This window comes from Balaenoptera borealis, assembly GCF_965194805.1.
Source record: "Balaenoptera borealis genome assembly, chromosome: 18".
Classification (NCBI taxonomy): Eukaryota; Metazoa; Chordata; class Mammalia; order Artiodactyla; family Balaenopteridae; genus Balaenoptera; species Balaenoptera borealis.
Window position 1 is genome coordinate 7,247,833 of NC_138877.1, and position 19,797 is coordinate 7,267,629.

General features: G+C 43.0%; 1 protein-coding gene across 1 annotated transcript in view; it reads left to right on the forward strand.

Annotated features, from left to right (window-relative positions):
• Window positions 1–19,797, forward strand: part of LOC309615795 (microtubule-associated tumor suppressor candidate 2-like) — a gene marked incomplete at its 3' end in the record, with an annotated part of 335,518 nt that overhangs the window by 203,856 nt on the left and 111,865 nt on the right. Inside the window, exon 7 of the mRNA XM_082365770.1 lies at window positions 1,287–1,484. Coding sequence (XP_082221896.1) covers window positions 1,287–1,484 — 198 coding nt within the window. The remainder of the gene's footprint in view (window positions 1–1,286; window positions 1,485–19,797) is intronic.

Sequence of the window (19,797 nt, forward strand, 5' to 3'; positions counted from 1 at the left end):
AAAGAGCATTTGTGGGCTTCCCTGGTGGCACAGTGGTTAAGAATCCACCTGCCAATGCAGGGGACATGGGTTCGAGCCCTGGTCCACGAAGATCCCACATGCCGCAGAGCAACTAAGCCCATGCACCACAACGCCCATGTGCCACAACTACTGAGCCTGCGCTCTACAGCCCACGAGCCACAACTACTGAGCCCATGCACCACAACTAATGAAGCCCGCGTGCCTAGAGCCCGTGCTCCGCAACAAGAGAAGCCACCGTGATGAGAAGCCCACACACTGCAATGAAAAGTAGCCCCCACTCACCGCAACTAGAGAAAGCCCGCGTGCAGCAACGAAGACCCAACGCAGCCAAAAATAAATAAATAAAATAAATGAATTTATTAAAAAACGAGCATTTGTGTGTTGATAATGTTCTGATTCTATCTGGTATTGAGAGAATTCTCATAGGGTTGGAATGATCCTCACAGTAGCTATGCATGGAGCCCGGCTCAGACACAGGAGTGCTGAGATAATGCATTTATAATAATGTTTTATTATTTCAAATTAGCTGGCTTTGCACATATCTGGGAACTAATTTTGAAGTTTAGCCTAACATAAAAAGAGATAATGGAAAAAGGAGAGAATGAAACCTAGCCTCAGTTTAAGCACCTATCAAGTTCTGTGTTACAAGCAGTAGTACTTACACTAACACTTCCAGGCTAGTTTTATCAACCCTGTTTCTTCCACGGGAGGAAACTGTGGTTCTTAGTGTTAGGTCAAGCGCCTGAGGTTGCACAGTAGTAATTGGTAGAGAGTAGATTTCAGCCAGCTACACAGTTTGTGCTCTTTCACCTCGTTCCTACCACCACTAAATGACTCTTTGTATGTGTTTCTATGACTTATTACATACAGTTTATAATTGCTGATGGGTGTTTGGCCACAAGGGTTCTTCACCCATCGTATGTCAGAAGCAAGGTGTATCTCAGCTTCACAATTCTAGGGTGACCTGCAACAGTATGTGTCCTCATTCCATTCAGCCCCCTAAGCACTTTATACCTTTCTTTATGGCCATATAATAGGGTGAGTTGTCTGTTTTGGTCTCATCTGCCTGCTGTCTCTCCTCCTCTTAGCACCTGGCCCGCAGTGAGGGCCCTTTCTCATAAAGATGCCTTTGTGAATGTGTTGAATCAGACCGTGCAAGAGTAATTGTGGTCTGTTCATGCTGGAGCTGGGTTAATATTCACAGTCTGTGTCTTCTCTATCTTGCTATCAACTGAGATTTTTTTTCTGGTTTGGGTTCATTTTAGCAGATTTAAAGAAACCTTCCAGTTCAAATGCTGCAAAATCCAACCTACCCAAATCTGGACTTCGTCCTCCCGGCTACTCACGTCTCCCGGCGGCCAAGCTGGCGGCCTTTGGCTTCGTCCGGAGCTCCAGCGTGACCTCGGTGTCCAGCACCCAGCCAGCGGACAGCGCCCAGCCCGAGCCCGGCCGGCTGGCCAACCGTAAGTGGGGCGGGTGGGTGGGCGGGCTTGCGTCCCAGACAGGCAGGACCAGCAGAGGGCGAATCAGCGTGTGGGTGCAACAGGGTTGCATTTTCTTCGCGTGTAAACTAAGAATTTGGGTTGACTACCTTAATCTACCATTGTTGGGACTTTAAAAATAATCTGCTGAAGAAAAATAAAAGCCTGTTTGGCACTACCATTTTCCAAATTATGGGGAGTTAATGTGCCAGAAAAAGACATGAAATCTTAGTGGAAAAATCATTTTAGTCACCTGTGATTACCCATCATGCCTTCATATTGGTGGAGCACTTGATTTCTAAAAGTTAATTAAACGATGTTAAAAATAGGGAAACCCAGCGGAGCTTCTTCTAGTCTGTGCCCAGGAAGGTCCCTGTTAGCTGAGATGGTGTCACTCCAGGCCTGGTTCCTGACACTGGTGTTGTAAGCTGCATTTTAAAGTATGAATTAATAGCGTCCGAGCAGGTCACACCAGCTGATGTCCCTAAAGAAGACCCAAGGCTGCCCCATTTGGCTGAGCCTTTGAGGACCAAACCCCATCTAACCTCATCGACTTCAAAGTCATTGTTACTGGATCTGAAGCCATGACACCTCAGATGTTGGGTAGTAAGAATTTGCCAGGGAAATCCAAGCGGTTTTCATGTGGAAAGCTGTTTTGAAGGGATTATAGTAGTTGAATCAAGTTGGAATAAGAGATAGAGACAGAGTGAAAGATGGGGAGGGGGAAAGGGAAGAGGAAGAGAGATTGAGAATGAGATTGATTTTGTATTATTTTTTCAATTTCCTCTCTCCAAGCTTGTTTTTTCCCTATCCTTTCTCGGCTTTATAGAGCTCATGGGTGGAACATTTGTACCTCTGTAGTTCTAAATTTTAGTCTACCTGGTTATTCCTAAAAGTAATGCATCTCGACGTGTTTGTAAGCATTTCTGAGAGGTTCTTGGTTCACTTGATTTCCTGAAGGTGCTGTGTCTCAGACCTACTTTCATATGGGAATCATTTTAGAAACCCCACTGGAATTAGGGATTGCATCATGGCACAGTGCCAGTCTCAAATTTGCAAATGCATAACTCTTATTTTTCGATATGTGTGTGCATGTTAAGAGTCTGAAGGTTTTGAAATAGAGGAGTGACGATTTGTCATCATTTTTAGGAGTGAAATTCTCAGTGGCATGTTTCTATTTTAGATGGAGCATGAATGATAAAAAATCTCATATGGTATGTATCTTTCCAAGGAAGGAGTTAAGATTTTGATTTCTTAAAAAAAATTAACCTCAAGGTGACCTGAAGCATGTCCCCATGGCAGCCACTTTTTCAAAAGGAGAGCTGACAGGTGTGGACGGAATAATTCCAGGTGTACTTAGGGCATTTCTTCTCACCTGTGCTTCAAAGCATACTAGCTAGGGACCCCCTGAACAACCGGAGATAAGAGCTGTTATGTGCCAGAGAAAATAACTCCTAGTTTAAAGATTTCATAGTAAAAGAAATATTTACTCTATTCAGAACTGTTTTCTGTTTCTAAAATGCAATATGTTAGAATCGATCTGTAATTATTTGCCACCTAACTATATATAAAATTTGTCCTTCACCAGTAAATTACAGAAAAACTTCACCCATATTTGAATTGATGTCTTAGTGCCGTTAACCATTATGCTTATGCTTGTTACCAGATTTAAGGTCAAGAAAACTTCTGTTCCTGTTCTTTAGCAAAGAAATGATGCTTTGATGACAAGGATTAAGTAAAATACGAAGCTCTTGGAAGAGCTGAAAGTCCTTAGACAAATCCTAGGAGCAAATGTTGCCAGTTTAGCTCATGGAAACAGCTAACATGATATCAGAGTTGGTTCCTTTTTTGTTCCTTGTCTTGTCTTTCTTTAGACACTACTTAGGGTTCATTTTAGGAATATTACTATAAAAAGGGATTGAACCACAGTAAGTAGATGCCTCAAAATCTGAAACATGATTACAACGAGGAACTATTTGCAAATGTGCGACTCATTATTTTAGATACTCACGTGCCTATAAATAGTCTGACAGCGTCCATGTGACTGTGAATGCTGTATGGGGGACACTTTTAAGGGATTCATTATGAACCTACTAGTGTTTTGTGGGCTACCTTGGCTTAGCTGTGACTTTTCTGTGCTGTTTTCCTGGGTCCTGCTGGGCAAGTGACGCTGACTGTAGAGGGGGGCCTGGGAGCCCCCTGAGTGCGGGTCTCAGCTGTTCCATTTGGAGTCTGCCCTCCACCCCAGGCTCAGGCTCTGCACCGTTCATTCAACCCCTCTGGGCAAGGGCTTCCCAAGGCGATTGCCCTGCTGTGTTTTCTGACCTTTTCCACGAGGCTTTGGCAAATGGGGCCGACACAGGGAAAGGAATTGTCTGAGGTCCTTAGGGCCTGAGGGTATTTTAGCATCCTGCCCACCCCTGTATTTTATAGCTGAGCAAGCTGAGATCAGAATGACCTGCTCCCATCCTGGGATGGTATTCCTCTTCCTCTGTTTAGTTCTCAAAGCTGCCATGTATGGTAAAGACACACCCGTGATGTGAAGTCATTTCTTTCTATTAGTGAAGCAAATCTTAGAGTTGAGTTGCCTTGAGAGGCCCCTCAGGCCCAACCCAGCTGTCCCTGCCCCACCCCTTCCCAGGTGTGTACTCATTTCAGGTGATGGGGAACCTTCCATCATGTGAAGAAGCCAGCTGTTTGGTGAGCAGCTCGCATGGTGAGGCCGTGCTCCTTGTGGGTTCAGGCTGCCTCCCTGTAATTTCTTGCTAGCAGCTCAGTTTCTCTGGATTAACACGCAACCTTTACCCTCATTGTGCCGCAGGAGATCACCCTCCCTTCACTCCTGTACAGGTTCATCACGTGGAGATTATGAGGTTGGCCCATTTCGAACCTCAAATAAAACTTCAAATGACATTAGGTCGTGACCCACAGCTTTTTTAAGATTGAAAGTGTACGGGGAAAAAAGTAATTCTCTACCTTAAAACTTAAATTTAAGATTAAAATCACAGTATTTGAGCAGGTCTGACACAGTATGTAGCTCATCATTTTAAGAATTCTCCAATATGCTTCAGGCAATAGAAATTTGGAGAAAAACAATTACAGTGTAATTTAGTGTTGGTAACAAACTATAACTCGAAATATACCTAGCTGTCAAATTTACCAGCAGTTAGGTTTATAGACTTGATTTTTCTGGTGGGTAAGGAGGTATAATTTAAAGTTAAAACCTTTGGGGGTGTGTGTGTGTGGGAAGGGGAAATAGGAAGACTTAGGGTTTCATGAATTAATCATCAGTGAAAATAGATCATATCACACAAGGATAGAATAATTTATGTGGAGGATCATCTCTCATTGTGGATTCTGAATAACACCTAACCTATTGGTGCTCAAGAAACAGAAAATATCTATCAGAAAATAACATGAAGAAGGTGGCCTTTGCAGCTGTCCTTTACAGTTTCTCCTCCTCTTTTTCTCTCTGCAATATTCTCATGTTTTCTTTGTGTGGTGAGCTGAGACCAGAAATCATGAGACAAAGAATTTGAAAGGAGAAATAAAAAAGAAATCTGAAGGATTTTCTTTGGTTTCTTGTTCTGGTGCAGGGAAGTAGTAGAATGTTTAGAGATGTAGGGATAGAGCTGGATGTGGACAGAGAGACTGACATTGGTATAAATAATCATGATGCATGGATATATGTGCCGACAGCCTTCTAAATGAGTTGGGATGGAGGCTTCATTTCTGATTAGGGTGATCAGGGAGTTTCTCAGAGGGGGTTGTGAGCTGGGCAGTATTTGGGGAGGTAGAGGTGGGCTCTATCTAGGAGATCCTTTGGGAGAAGCTGTTGGTACATCCAGAAAACCTCCGGAAGCTAAGGGGTTGCCATTTCTGATGCAACCTGCTGGCTCATCATGGTGGGGTCTGTCTGCTTGGTGCTGAAGTCCAGTGTTTGAGCTCCCCAGGATCTGTCCTCAGAATGCATCTGTCCCAATGCTGCCATCTTCCCCTTGGTGCCCTTGTCCACAGTTTCAGCTCTTAGCACTTCGGACGCGGTACCAAATCCATATCTCCAGCCCCAACTTCTCTCCAGAACTTCTCATCTACATTTCAAATGACCTGTCAGATATCTCCAGCTGGGTGACTCAAGTCACCTCAAACTAAACGTTTCCTCCAAAATGAATCTTCCGTTACCTTTTCCAAACTGATGCCGCCTCTCAAAGTTGCTCTGTGATGTAATGACATCTATGATCTCCTCTCTACTGAGGCTGGAAATTTTAAAATCAGCCGTTACCGCTCACCATTTTTTTTTTCTTTTTTGCCTTCCTTTGTATTCAGTGATCAAATCTGATCAGTTCTTTCCTACATTTACTCTGTCCTCTTTCTTTTCTCCTCATCATCTTTGTTTAAATCTGTGTCACCTGAACTATTCCCAGTCCATCCTCACCCTCTAATCCACAAGGCACGTGGCCCTAGACGGTTTTCTTTTGAGCTTGTTGTGAACGCTCCATGTGTCCCTGTGCTCACTTCCACTGCTTTCCAGAAGTTCCAGGTCCTCCGTGACTTGCTTAGCCCCCTTCTCACCTTTCCCTCACCCGATCCCCTGACATACACCCTCAACCAGACAACCAGAGCTGTTCACATTTTTCTCTGAGGGCTTTGTGCTTTCCTGCCTTTGGGTCTTGGTTTAAACTATTCATTTCTAGAATGCTCTCCCCTCCCACAGATCTCTCTGTGGATTCAGTCATTTTCAGTGTGATTCAAATACCATTTCCTCTAAGAAGCCTTCCTTCGTCTGTGAACCTGAAGTGGTCCTTTCTCCTAGGAACTCCCACTGCCCCTTGCTTGTATCACTTTTGTGGCTTATCACATACCATCTTGGTATAGTTGTTTGTTTTTATGTCCTGTCTCCCCTGTGGATTGTCAGCTCTTTGAGGATACAGGGTATGTCTCTTAATAATTTTAGTATACCTCACACTACCTAGCATGGGCTTTCCACTAGTAGAATTTGAAGAGAAATTCTCTCCCAGTGGAAAGATTTTCTCTTATGTGAGGGTATAGAACAAGAGAGACTCTTGAGAGAGGAACTTGGGCAACTTTCAGAAGTATTTTGTACCAGGAACACATTTTCAGTCTATTAGGACTTTCACAGGTCTTGATAGTTGAAGTTCCATCACTGTGGTTCTCACACTTTTCTAAATTATCTCAGTTATCTCTAAAATGTTGCTTCCATTGACTGTAGTGTACCCATTGGTAATTTATACAACTCAAAGCATGGAAAAGATAATAGGTCATTTGTAATATAATTATATTCAGAGCTAAATCGTTATGTGGACTGACCTACTAGTCTCACAGATGTCTAAGATCTTATATATCTCCTTGCATGTAATTAGCCATTTTAAAAGAATTAGGCTAAAACCCAACTGTTGAGGCTTTTCATGAGAGAATTTCAAAGTTTCCAATTAGTTTCCAATTAGACATCTCAATTTAGAGAGACTGGATATTCTCATTAAATTCTAGAGTTTTAGTTCTCATTTTCATACTTAAAATAAATAGGTAGGTGTTCTTTTAATTATTGAATAAAATTTGCGTTCTGGAGATAATGATCTGAAGTGGAAATCACTAACCATTTTGGAAGTTAGTCAGTGAAAGTAAAGGTTAATATGAAAGCTTTTTGCAGTGTTCATTTCAGCGTTTATGCTTATGAACACTATAGAGTTCTTCTACATACGTGACATGTTTGATTTTCTGTAACTGACATGCATTCTAAATAAGATAAGAGGGCTTCCCTGGTGGCGCAGTGGTTAGGAATCCACCTGCCAATGCAGGAGACATGGGTTCCGGCCCTGGTCTGGGAGGATCCCACATGCTGGGGAGCAACTAAGCCCGTGCGCCACAACTCATGAAGCCCGCGTGCCTAGAGCCTGTGCTCCGCAACAAGAGAAGCCGCAGCAATGAGAAGCCCGGGCACCGCAGCGAAGAGTAGCCCCCGCGTGCAGCAACAAAGACCCAATGCAGCCAAAAATAAATAAATAAAAATAAATAAATGAGAGTCGACAAGAAGCATTATTAATAACTCCTACTGAAACAGCCATCAACCTGTCTCATGTTCCATTGGCGAAGAGGGAGTCATTTTTTATTCATGGAAAAAGGAGCTGAACGGGAGCTGTGAGGTTAAATTTCAGAGAAGCTATTGCCTATTTGAGATTGAGCCTTATTGATGTCCTTGTACATTCCTTTTCAAAACACTCGGGCAACGATCACGTCTACCCAGAGATGAGATTAGAGCGTAAATGTGTTTTGTTTTGTTTCCAAGAAAACTGACCATTAATGGTTGAAAGTAAGATAAACTGAAATTGGGGTGATAATGGTTTTATATGTAGTAAACGTAATGTCTGACTGAACTGCCTCGTTTGGGGGGCTTGTGTTGTTCTGTGAAGATCGGGTTGTCCACTTGCCCTTCCCCAGTCCTGCAGTCTTTCAGCATCTGTTACGGGGTGAGCATGGAACTCAGTGCTGGGGCCAGGGCACCCTGTGAAGTTAGTGTCGGTGGGGAGGTGGGGTATCCAAGTGCGTCCTGCAGGGAGCTGTGAGGGGGCTGTGGCTGGAGACGGCACAGTGCTGGGGAGGGGTTAGGGCAGGAGGAGCCCGAAGGACGGAGCACCTGCCCCTCCTGACCCCTCACCCCTCAAGTCCCCTTGGGCTGTCTCAGCCCTACTGCGTTATATCTTCAGATCTAATTATTCCACTCTGCTTCCAGGTAGTGAGAGATGCTCTGGATTTGCTGTAAAATAATCCAGCAAAGAAAAGGACAAAACAAAACTGGAGGGGGGGCAGTATAGATAAGAAAAGTTAGGCAAAATTTTGATAATCCTTGAAGCTGGATGATGGAATTCTGAGGGTTCATTGTACTATTTACTTCCCGGTTTTGGGGTTTTTTTTTTTTTTTTTGTATGTTTGAAAATTTCCATTTTCATTTAACCTTCCGTGGAAGAAGGTTAAAATCCCATCTTCTCTCTGTATTGGTTTTCCTTTCTTAAGAGTCAGTATATTCTTGTCCTGCCCCTAGGTTCTTCAGAACCGTTTTTTTTTTTTTTTTTTACATTCCAAGCATAGCACGGGGAGATCAGCACCTGAACCTAGAGGGGTGGGATAGGGAGGGTGGGAGGGAGATGCAAGAGGGAGGAGATATGGGGATATATGTATATGTATAGCTGATTGACTTTGTTGTAAAGCAGAAACTAACACGCCATTGTAAAACAATCACACTCCAATAAAGATGTTAAAAAATATAAATAAATAAAATAAAGTGACATCCATAAAAAAAAAAAAGAGTCAATATAGCATAGTGGTGAAGAATGTGGTCTCTGGAAGTGCACTGCTGGGTTTGCATCCTGCCTTTGCCACTAGCTAGTTCTGTGACCTTGGGCAAGTCACTTACTCTCTCTGTGCCTCTACTTTCTCATTGTAAAATAATAATAATATTACTACTAATAAATAATGTCAAAAGCCACTGTAGGATTGATGAGACATTAAATGGAATTAATGTATGCAAACAGGGCCTTGCACGATAATAATAATAATGTTCTCGTGGCTGTTTCCATCCATTTCCCACATGCAGAAAGTTCTCTACTGGGAGGGATTTAAAAGCTCAGATGGAAAAATGCCGTGTTGGATTAACCATGTCTTGTGCGGGGTGAGGAAACTGGTATTGATAACGTCAAGGTCAGGGAGTCGACGTTCACTCCATTTCACGGTCGTTATCATCAACTCTCTCACGTACGGTGAATGCCTTTCTGAGCATTAAACTAAAACATGTATCATTCATGAAACCGTAAGGTGGCAGTTCTAGAAGTTAATCTCTTGATTTTCATGGGCGGCTCTTACTTTTGGGCTATAAGCTTGTGGTTGTTTGGATATTTATAAAACATAGGCAGGGAAAGTCATGTTTTGATCTCTTTATGTAAAAGGGCTCTGCCATGCCCTTAGCATGTTATCATTTAAGAGAATACATTCAGTTGGGTTCCCTTTAAATGAAACGTATTTATGCAAGGTGACTAATACATAGCACATTAATCTAAGCTGATGGCTTTTAAAACCTCTGCTCAAAATAGAAACTGAGAGTTGGATCTGATTTTTATTTCTGTGCCTCTAATGTCTGCAGGAAAAAACGGGAACATTTGATTTTGCAGTGTGAAAAGGGCTTCACACAGCTTCTCATTTTGCTAGAGTCTAATTTCCATTGTACTAGGGTTTTACTCTGTCGGATATCTCAACCCGATTTGGGTGGGTGGGGAAGAGAGAATAGTGAGAACAAAAACCAAAATAAGCTCCTGGTTTTCTCTGGAAATGAGGAAGTCAAACACATGCCACTGGTGGATTTAAATACCTATTTCCCTGGTATATGTAATTAGGTAATTTAAAGTATTCTTTGTAAGGAAAAAAACAGAATCATTTTCACTGAATCTTGCTGTTAATTTTCCCAGTGATTCCCACACATTCAGTTCTTTCTTTTTTTCCTTTCTTTGCTTCCTTCATACACTCACATCAGAATGAGTTCTTCTGGGTGTTATTCGATGTTGCCTGTAAGTGAAAATATTTTCTTTATTGCTTAAGTAACACCTGGTTTATCCATTTTGAATCAGATATGTGAGCAAAACTGTTAGAAATCACATTGCCCTTCAAAAGGTTAATAGTGCCGTATTCTTGCATGTTTTAGCATATTTAAGGTATTTTATGAAGAAAGGGTACTTTGAACTATGAACTAAGATAAGAAATATGCCACACTTGCATGCATAATATGTAATAAAATCAGCATTTATGGTAATAGAATAATCTTTGGGAAAGTCAGTGAACCTCAGTGGACTCAGATTTTTATTATAAAAGTTGGAAGGTATCGAATTAAATGAATTGACCACTTTTGGCTCTCAAGAGCTGGGATCTTGTGGCTGAATTATATAAATGTGTGGAATCATTTATGGTTCTTAAGTGGTGAATAATCAGAATCGTATTTGAGAAACATTAATATGGTAATGTAAGTTAATTAGTTTGGAGAAGAGAGACAGAGAGTGAGAGGTCTTAGTTCTGCCAAAATTAGGGATTCTTCCCGTCTTGGCCTGACCTTATTTTGTTATTTTTCTCCTGTCATATGAGATGGACATTTCAGGACACTAACAGACAGAGAACAGCTCAAAGGTTTTACTGCCCTGATTTTTTCCTATAAAATACAGAGGTATGAGGTTCTTAGAAGTCACCTTCTTGCTCCGGCCCTTTGCCTAACGCTGGGCATCTTGGATTATTGGTCCAGCCTCAGAACAGAGACAGGGAGGTGCATGACTTCCAGACTCATATTCACTTCTCCCGGGAACTTGGCCAACAGTACATGCTTTCTTGTATCGCTGTAATACGCACAGTCTATCATCTGGGAAGGTTCATAGAGATCCTTGCAGTGTCTTCCTTAAGGCAGCAGATGGGGCAGCACAGATCAATAATTCCTTTTGCTTTTGATGAGAAAGAAAATCAATTAATGGTGATGTCAGAGGGTTCTTTGGCTCCCATAACAGGCAGCAACTGGCAGGCGAGGGTTGGTGGGAGCCTGAAGTAGGTGTCAGCAGTGGGCACAGAAAGAAAGGACCAGATGGAAAAGTGTCAGAACCGAGAGGGCAAGAGCGCCTGAGAGGGTGGGGTGACAGGAAGGGTGAGGGGGCCACCCACAGAACTGGGGGCTCAGGAGGAGGAGTGGGTGTGTGGGGCTCTGGTGTGTTGAGTTCCAGAAAAGCATTCATATGAATACATCTGGCAGCTTTATGGAGATGCTGGACTGAAACGAAGGAGAGCAGCCATGGAAAATAGGTGGAGCCATGACTGACGTCACTGGGGGAGTGCATGTAGGATGGGATGGGAAGAGGGATGAGGACAGATTCTGCAGGACGTGTCCATCTAGGTGGGGAGCAGGCCAGACACAACTAGAGAAGGCGTGGTCAGCGAGGGGGGCTGGGAACCTCCGGAAAGCCCAGGGAGGATAGAGATTCGTGGAGAGGAGGTGGGTAGTCAACGCCATCTGTGCTGTGGAGGCGGGCTTTCCATACTGAGAAAGATGGGTCTGCTGACTTAACGATTAGGAGGTCACTGGTCTCTTTGAAGATAGTTTGAACAAAATGCATGAAGGCAGAAATCAGGTTACAAGAGGGTAAGGAAGGTGAAGGTAGAGAACATAGATTAATGTTAAGAATTTGGTGGAGGAAAGGGAAAGGGAAAGGGTGGTAGCTTAGCAGAGGAGCAGGGAAAGTTGTTTTGTGTTTGTGTTTGGTTCGCCTTTTTTTTTTAGCACGCATAAGAATGCTTCTAATCTGAGAGGAGGTATCCAGTAGTGAAGGAGAGATGAAGATGAAGATAAGATGAAAGCAAGTGCGGGTAATAGATGGAGGCGTTCCTGGAGTGCGTAGGAGGAGTGATGTCAGATACAAGTGGAAAGGGTACCAGGAAGGAAGGGATGACGGGTGAATGTAGAGATACGCTGAGAGAAGGAAAAGAGGTTCAGAGAGCTCACAGTAGGAGCCTCATTTGTCCTGGGTAATTAAAAAGTAGGGCTTTTGCAAAGAGCACACAGGCTGGAGTTGGGATTTCATAAAGTAGAAAGGCACGTGATGGTTACCTAGAGCAAAACAATGGGTCATAAGAGGTGACGGAGAACTGGAGAGCTGCATGAAGGCCAGCTTGAGGTTGGAGAGCATGACTTTATACGGGAGACAGTCGACCCCATTTTAGGACTGTCCCCGGTGATGTGAGGGTCCCACTCTCTCCTCTCTTGTCCCTGTCGTACTGTAAGTTAGAGCAATTCAAATCTCAGAGTGAATAATGTTTCTCGGGAGCTTTGAATCGGCTGTTATTTAAATACAACTCCATTGAAGCAGAGGTGCTGGTTGAAGGGGGAGGAGAGAGCCCTGAGCCCTCTCTGCCTTTCCCCTTGCCTGTTCCATCCCGCTGTACCAACCCCTAAGAAATCCATGGAGCACAATTGGAAATCACTGGTTTTTGTGGCAAGTATGTCTAGTTGGCTCAAGAATTGGAGACAGAATTCACTACTGTGGACAAAAGGGTAAAATTCCCTTCTAAAATATAAAGTCCTAATTACCGTTGCCAAGAAAGGCATTTCCTACTTGCTGGTTTGTAATAGGGTCCCGTGTGTCTCTAGGGCATCACTGCCTAGTAGAACGTTCTGGGATGATGATGTGCTTCGTATCTGTGCTCCTGGAAAAGTAACCACTAGTCACATGGGGCTACTGAGCCATTTAGACGGGGCTAGTGTAACTGAGGAACTAACTTCTAAATTTTATTTAATTTTAATGACTTTAAATCTGCGTAGCCATATGTGGCCAGGGGCTACCCTATTGGATAACACAATTCCAGATTTATTATCAGTTTGGAATTTCTGGAAGATATAATAATACTGACCATAACATCTGTAAGGTGCATAGTGATGGGGATTTTTTTCCTCCACGTGAAGACATCCCACATGAATCCTTGAAGACTAAAGCTTTGGACTCCTGGGTTGGTGACATCGAACTAATGAAGATCCCATATTGATCCCTTTAATGTCTTGTTACAGGGGTTAGGGCTGGGGAGACTTTTCTAAAACCGTAGATGCTACCTCTCTCCCTCACTGGTTGCTTTATAAGTTCATACCATTGATCATAAGCCTAGGTCATAGAAGCTGGAATAAATCATCCAGAGTGATGGCGCACAGAGCCATTTTCTTCATATATAAGAAAAGCAGAGTACATGTAATTGAACGTTTTGTTTAAGATACCTTCATGGGGTGTAAATATAACAACTTAAACCCATTTTGTCTAGGCAGAGTTGGACAGTATCCAAACTAGAAGGAAAAAGTGGGGGGAGGAGAGAGAAATACATGAAATCGAAGGAAAGCTGGAGGGGGAGGGCGAGGAAGGAAAGTGAGGGGAATGAGGTGCAGGTGGTGACGTACCAGCGGTGGGAAGTAACCAAGAAGAGAATAAGGAGCCATGAGGGCTCCATCAGCCTCTTCCTGGTTTTCTTGAAGACTCCTTCCCGTGTTCAGCCACTCTCCTGCCCGGCCCTCCCCAAGGTGGAGGACTAGTAAGAGCTAAAGCCAAAGCCCAAGGTCAAGGCAGATCTTTGGGTCTCTTGAGATGCAGAAATTTGAATTTTCAAGTAAGGGCGATGCCAGACTACCGGTGAAATACTAGTTCAGCCAGTTAGAAAAAGTTCTTAAATGGGTGCGTAGAGATGAAAAGAGAGCTTCATTTCTGTGGAACGCAAATCTTACCCCGTGAATTTGTTATGCAAACAGTAGACCTATTAAATCACTTTAGGCACCTTGCTTGCATAGTACATTCTTGAACAAGAGCAGCCTGAATTGAAGATAAGACTAGATGTGAGAGAAACATACGGTATAAGTGAAGTGAAATGTAGATTTTTATCTGCTAGCAGGTTCCACCAGCTGAAGTGAAATATATAGACCTGTGTTTAAGTATGTCTAGCTCCCATTAATGCCGTACGTGCTATTAATATGTGTCTCTTCAGGGACTTCCCTGGTGGTCCGGTGGTTAACCCTCCATGCTCTCAATGCAGGGGGCACGGGTTCGATTCCTGGTCAGGGAACTAAGATCCCCCATGCTGCCTGGCACGGCCAAAAAACATGTGTCTCTTTAACCAAGAGACACCAAAAATTCTGTCTCTTTAACCAAGAAACACCAAAAATTCTGAGTGTGATAACTTTTGGAGGCTAAACTACCATATTTTGTTGAATGTTCCTGCACAATTGAATGTGTGCAGATGGTATATGTGACCAATTGGGTTCATTTGGTGCTTTCAGTAAACAGAATTGCCAACTGGGGTTTGAATAGCATTGAGCTGTGTATGCACTTGGGAATTTGGCACTGATGTCTGAAAGTTCCTTCCAGGCCATGTTACAGGAGAATGACTTTGGCCAGGCTGTGTGTCAACCAGCCACGTGCTCAGGGTCACCAATAACCAGAGTCACTAAAGACTAGGTGTTCTGCTTTGTTTTCCTTTAAATTTAGTTGGTCTTGCCAAAAAGGAGACTGATTTAAATGTTGGAAAAATTGTTTGTATAAATAAAGATAATGCATCTTTTGTACCATTGTATCTAATATATCTTTCATAATTATATATGAAAATGTATTCTTTTGGTTCCCTTTAAATGGTCAAGGTAGTAGCAATAGAACATAAGGGGAGAGCAGGGCTGGCAGCCGGCAATGCAGGGCCCTCCTCTCTGCTCTGTCACTAACTAGCTGTGTGGCCTCAGGTAATCTTCTTTACTCGTTGGGGCCTCAGCTTCTTCATGGGTAAAATGAAGCATTCGGACTTGGTGATACATGACACTCCTTCCAAATGATTCTATAAAAAAAAATCTCATAATGTCAAGCTCAATGACAAAATGTGTGTGTTTATTCTACTCAGTGGTTGTGAGGCCATAACAGCATGTAATATCCAGCAGATCAACCAGGCATGTATCACAGGGTGGTCTGTACTTTTTTAACGTGTAGATATCTGTGAATAACGCGAACAACTGAGAGCACACTCAGGCGTAGGTAAATGTGAGCCCACCTCCCGCAAGCCCACCTCCACACCTGGCTGGCTGACTCCAGTGTCGCTACGTGGGGGGCTGCATGGGGTTCAGTTCAGAGATCTGCTTGTCAAGCAGGTCAGGACTTCGTGAAGACGATAGGGGTACGTGAGAATAATTAAACCCATGTGATAGAATTAGATGCACTTACTATGTATTATTTTTACCCTAAATATGTGCAGTCAATTTAGATTGTAAGTGGTAGGTTCTGATCTAAAGGTCTAGTTCTTCCTCCCTAAGGAACTGGTAAGAACCTTCTCCCAGTACAGCTAAGACGCTGCGATGTCACTTTCGTATAACAGGCCTTAGTCTGTGGTTCCATTTATGTGCTAATTTAAAGTTGACCCCCGAGGGAAGAGTTTTGTCACAGTCTTGGTAAGGAGGGTTAACTTCTTCCCATAAGTTCTGGAAAATTCCCTCACTCCATTTTCTTTTCCACATGAGAGCACTTCTTCACTGTGCCCATGATGTTTTCTCTAATTTGAGTGCTTTGTTCTTTTTTTTTTTTTAATTTTTATCAGAGTATAGTTGATTTACAATGTTGTATTAGTTTCAGGTGCACAGCAAAGTGAATCAGCTATACATATACATATGTATAGATTCTTTTCCCATATAGGTCATTACAGAGTATTGAGTAGAGTTCCCTTTGCTATGTAGTAGGTCCTTATTAGTTATCTATTTTATATATAGTAGTGTGTATACGTCAATCCCAGTCTCCCAATTTATCCCTCCCCCCTTCCGCCCTGGTAACCATAAGTTAGTTTTCTACATCTGTGTGGAGTGCTTTGTCCTTTTTCTATGTATTGGGGTTCCTGAGGGCAAAGAATGAGATATTTCGCAACCCTTTTTCTTAGGTAACTTCTTAACATGGGTCGTGGATTTCTCCAGCAAAAACGTGGATGCTGTACCCACAGATTTTGCATCTCCCTGCCTGCTGCCCTGGGAGGGACTTGGGTTGAGCACACGCTGCCCTGGCCTGAGCAGGCAAGGGCCATCATTGGTGCCATTGGTGTGGCAGCGGAGGGCCCCCTGCAGCTCTCAGAGCCGCAGGAGGGTTGCCCTGCCCTCTTCCGCCTCTGCTGGTCCCTCTGCCACACCCTTTCGTCAGCCTTTAGGGTTGGCTCCTAAGTTGTGACAGCAGCAACGCAGGGATCCTCACTCCATTCCTGTATGTGTGACGAGTGACGTGTGTGTGTGTGTGTGTGCATACGACCTTACTACAACTTTGCCAAAAGTCACAATGAAGTCTCCCCACCTCCACCTCTTGCCCTTGCCACAAATAAAGGTGATGGGAAACGGCCACCCCAGAATCTCCTACCATGGCCCCTGTCACAGAAATCCAAGGCTCGCATCTTTTCCCTAGCACTCTTTATGAGGAACTGTGTGTGGCAGGGAGATGACAGGCAGACAGCGTCAGCTGTTAACTGCCAGCACCCATTTACTCTGACCCCTTTGAATAGAAAATGAAAAATGCCAACACATCTCGGGTGCCGTTAGCCCCGAGGTTTGCCTCTAAAGTCGTTGCCTACACAGGAGACTTCTGTTGCCACCAGTGAGGTTTGCTAATGAAAGCAAATGAGCCTGGATGGACCTGTCACAGTGGTTTCACTGAACAGATATGCTAATTAAGCCGGAGGTCAAGGAGCAGGTGTTGTTTCAAGCAGGTGTTATTAGTTTGTGTCCAGCAGTGGCTCTGAAAGAACACAAGGAACAGTCCAGTTCTTCCTAGTTTTTATTTCAGTTGAGGAATATATGTGCTCACTGGCTGGTGACGGATTACTTGTCCAGGAAATGTCAGTTCCCTCCGGCTGGTCCTTTCTATGCCTTGGGCATCTTCGTGCTTGCACCAGCTTCCTTCTTCCTGTATCCTTAGCTGTCTGTTGCTGCCAGAAGCCTTGCTTTACCATCACAGAAACCTACAATGTCCACACTGGCACCTCAGGTATTATCCAAGTGATTGTGACCATTCTACAAAAAAGGAGAGGATGTAAGGAAGGTCGAGGTGACTTACCACCACCCCAGGGTGAGTTAGTGATGAACCCGGGGCTGGAGCATCAGTCCGACGCCTTGTCCCATGATGCACGCCAGGGTGAGAGGCACGGAGTGGCGCTCCAGGGTTTATTGGAGACATGGATGCTTGTTCCACGTGTAGCTCGATTCCATCACTGAGCTCCTACGATGCAAATTGGCAGCAACTGGAATCTAGCAGTTTCCCGCGACGTTCCCTTTGCTGAGGATCTGCAGGAAGCCTAGTGCAGCTGCCCGCAGTACACGGGAGCCCGTTAGCCGTGGGTCGGTACTGGTTGCGGTCTGTGTGAGCGATCCCCAGAGACGGGGAGGGTGGGGGTGCGAGTGTGTGTGCTGAGCACAGAGACTGGCAGGACCCCGTGCTCCTTCGCAGATGCCCAGAGAGGCGGTGGGGGCAGTGAAGGGTCGCTGGGAGTTCAGAGGACGCGGATCTAGATGCCGCCCTGGGCTGTCGCCTTGCACAAGTCACGCATCCCTGTGGGCCTCCAGTGTCCTCCCTTTCAAGTGAGGGATGGGGCCATGGTTTCTGACACGCCTTCTATGGATCCTGTGTCTTTGGTCCCAAGACTCCTGAGCAGAAGATTCTCAGGGGCTCCAGGGCCCCGAGGGCACAAGTGTGTTCCTTCTTGCATTTTCATTCGGAAACTGTAAGGAAAGACCCCTTCCGTTTCCCATATGTTTTTCCTTTGTTACGATTGAAGGACATACAAGTTATGCTGTCTCTATATAGTATTGTTAACAATACCATGTTTGAAAGTTGCTAACAGAGTTGATCTTACAGGTTCTCATAGGAAAAAAATCTCTAGGAGTTTGGGATTAACACACTGTTACACACACTATTCTATATATACACACTATTCTATACATAAAATAGATAAACAACAGGGACCTTCTGAATAGCACAGGGAGTATACTCAGTATCTTGTGATAACCTATAATGGAAAAGAATCTGAACGAGAATATGTGTGTGTGTGTGTGTGTGTGTATACAGTTACTATATATATATATTCAGTTACTACATATATATATATATATATGTAGTAACTGAATCACTTTGCTGTACACCAGAAACTAACACAACATCGTAAACCAACTACACTTCCATAAAAAAATTAAAGTAAAAAAAAAAACAAAACTCTATGAGACTTTTGATGGATCTTTACATTTATTGTGATGATCATGTCACAGTGTATACATATATCAAATTATTATGCTGTACACCTAAAACCTGTACAATGTTATATGTCAATTATATCTCAATTAAAAAACAAAGATAAATGCCTAGATTTCTTTCTACATTAACGTTAATAATTAGAATTATTGGAGACTTTTAAATATGTTTGTTCACTTATATTTTCTAAGCATGGGGAGCGAAGTGAGAAGAAAAAAAGAGAGAAGAAAAAAGAAGATGGAAATATATCACATTTTTAAGAGAAGAGAAGAATAAAAAGAAAGGGAAAAAATGGCTAATGGTCCCATTGTTATCAGAGACCAGAGAAGGAGTTTAAATTTCAGTAGGAAGTGACTGGGGAGTTCACCACCTAAGGATGGCCTGGTGCCCCTGGGGTCTGGTGTGCATTACAAACCCCTCCACGACTGAATTCAGTTACTTCTGGCAATGAGATCAATGTGGGGCAGAAATAATCTCTACAACATTCTGACGAAAATTGAAAGATGAAAGGAGGCTGTATAAAATAATTAATATAGCAAGAAAAAGCAGAACCTGCTTGTCTTTGGAAAAGACTTTGATAAAAACCTCTTTTATAAGTTATGTCAGGTTATGGGACAGACAATACATGGAACAAAACGCCAGATCACTTCCCTAACCGTGTGAGAACGTTTGAAATTTCCCATCTTTCTCTGTTTCTCGAAGGAGTGTTATTTCAGTGATGATAAAATTCCCCGTAATTCCTTATTACTTCTCAAGAGGTAACCATATAGATGTTTTATGAGACAGCTATAAGAAATAACTCTCACTCATCCCTAAGAAAATGGTGTGAGTATAAGTTGGACAGATGTTGTCAGGCGTGGATCTCTGATCATGCTCATGTTCAAGAAACTCCAGAAATATTTTTAAAATTTTTATTGAAATATTGTTGATTTACAATGTTGTGTTAGTTTCAGGTGTACAGCAAAGTGATTCAGTTATACATAGATAGAAAGATAGATATACTTTTTTTTTTACATTCTCTTCCATTATGGGTTATTACAAGGTACTGAGTAAAGTGCCCTGTGCTATACAGTAGGTCCTTGCTGGTTATCTATATTGTATATAGTAGTGAAAAAACTCCAGAAATATTCATTAAGAGCCCATTGCTTTTGTCCTGTGCTGGGCGCTGGAGGAGCAAGGGAGAAATATATGCTAAAGATGAGGGTCTGGGCATTAAGGAGCTTATATTTATGTTATTCTTTTTTTAAAAAAAGACTTCTCTCTATAAAATTAATTTTATATAAGGAATTATATGTATATTGATTTTGGACAGGCAATATCATATAGATAAATATGGGGAATTTTTTAAAGAACTACGGTAATAAAGTAAAGTTCCGTACAAGGTGTATTTAGGCTAAGGCAGGGTGTGGAAAGAGCGTAGAAATTCATGGAGAAGATCATAGTTCAAGGCCCCACTCACCCTTACACTTCTCCAAACC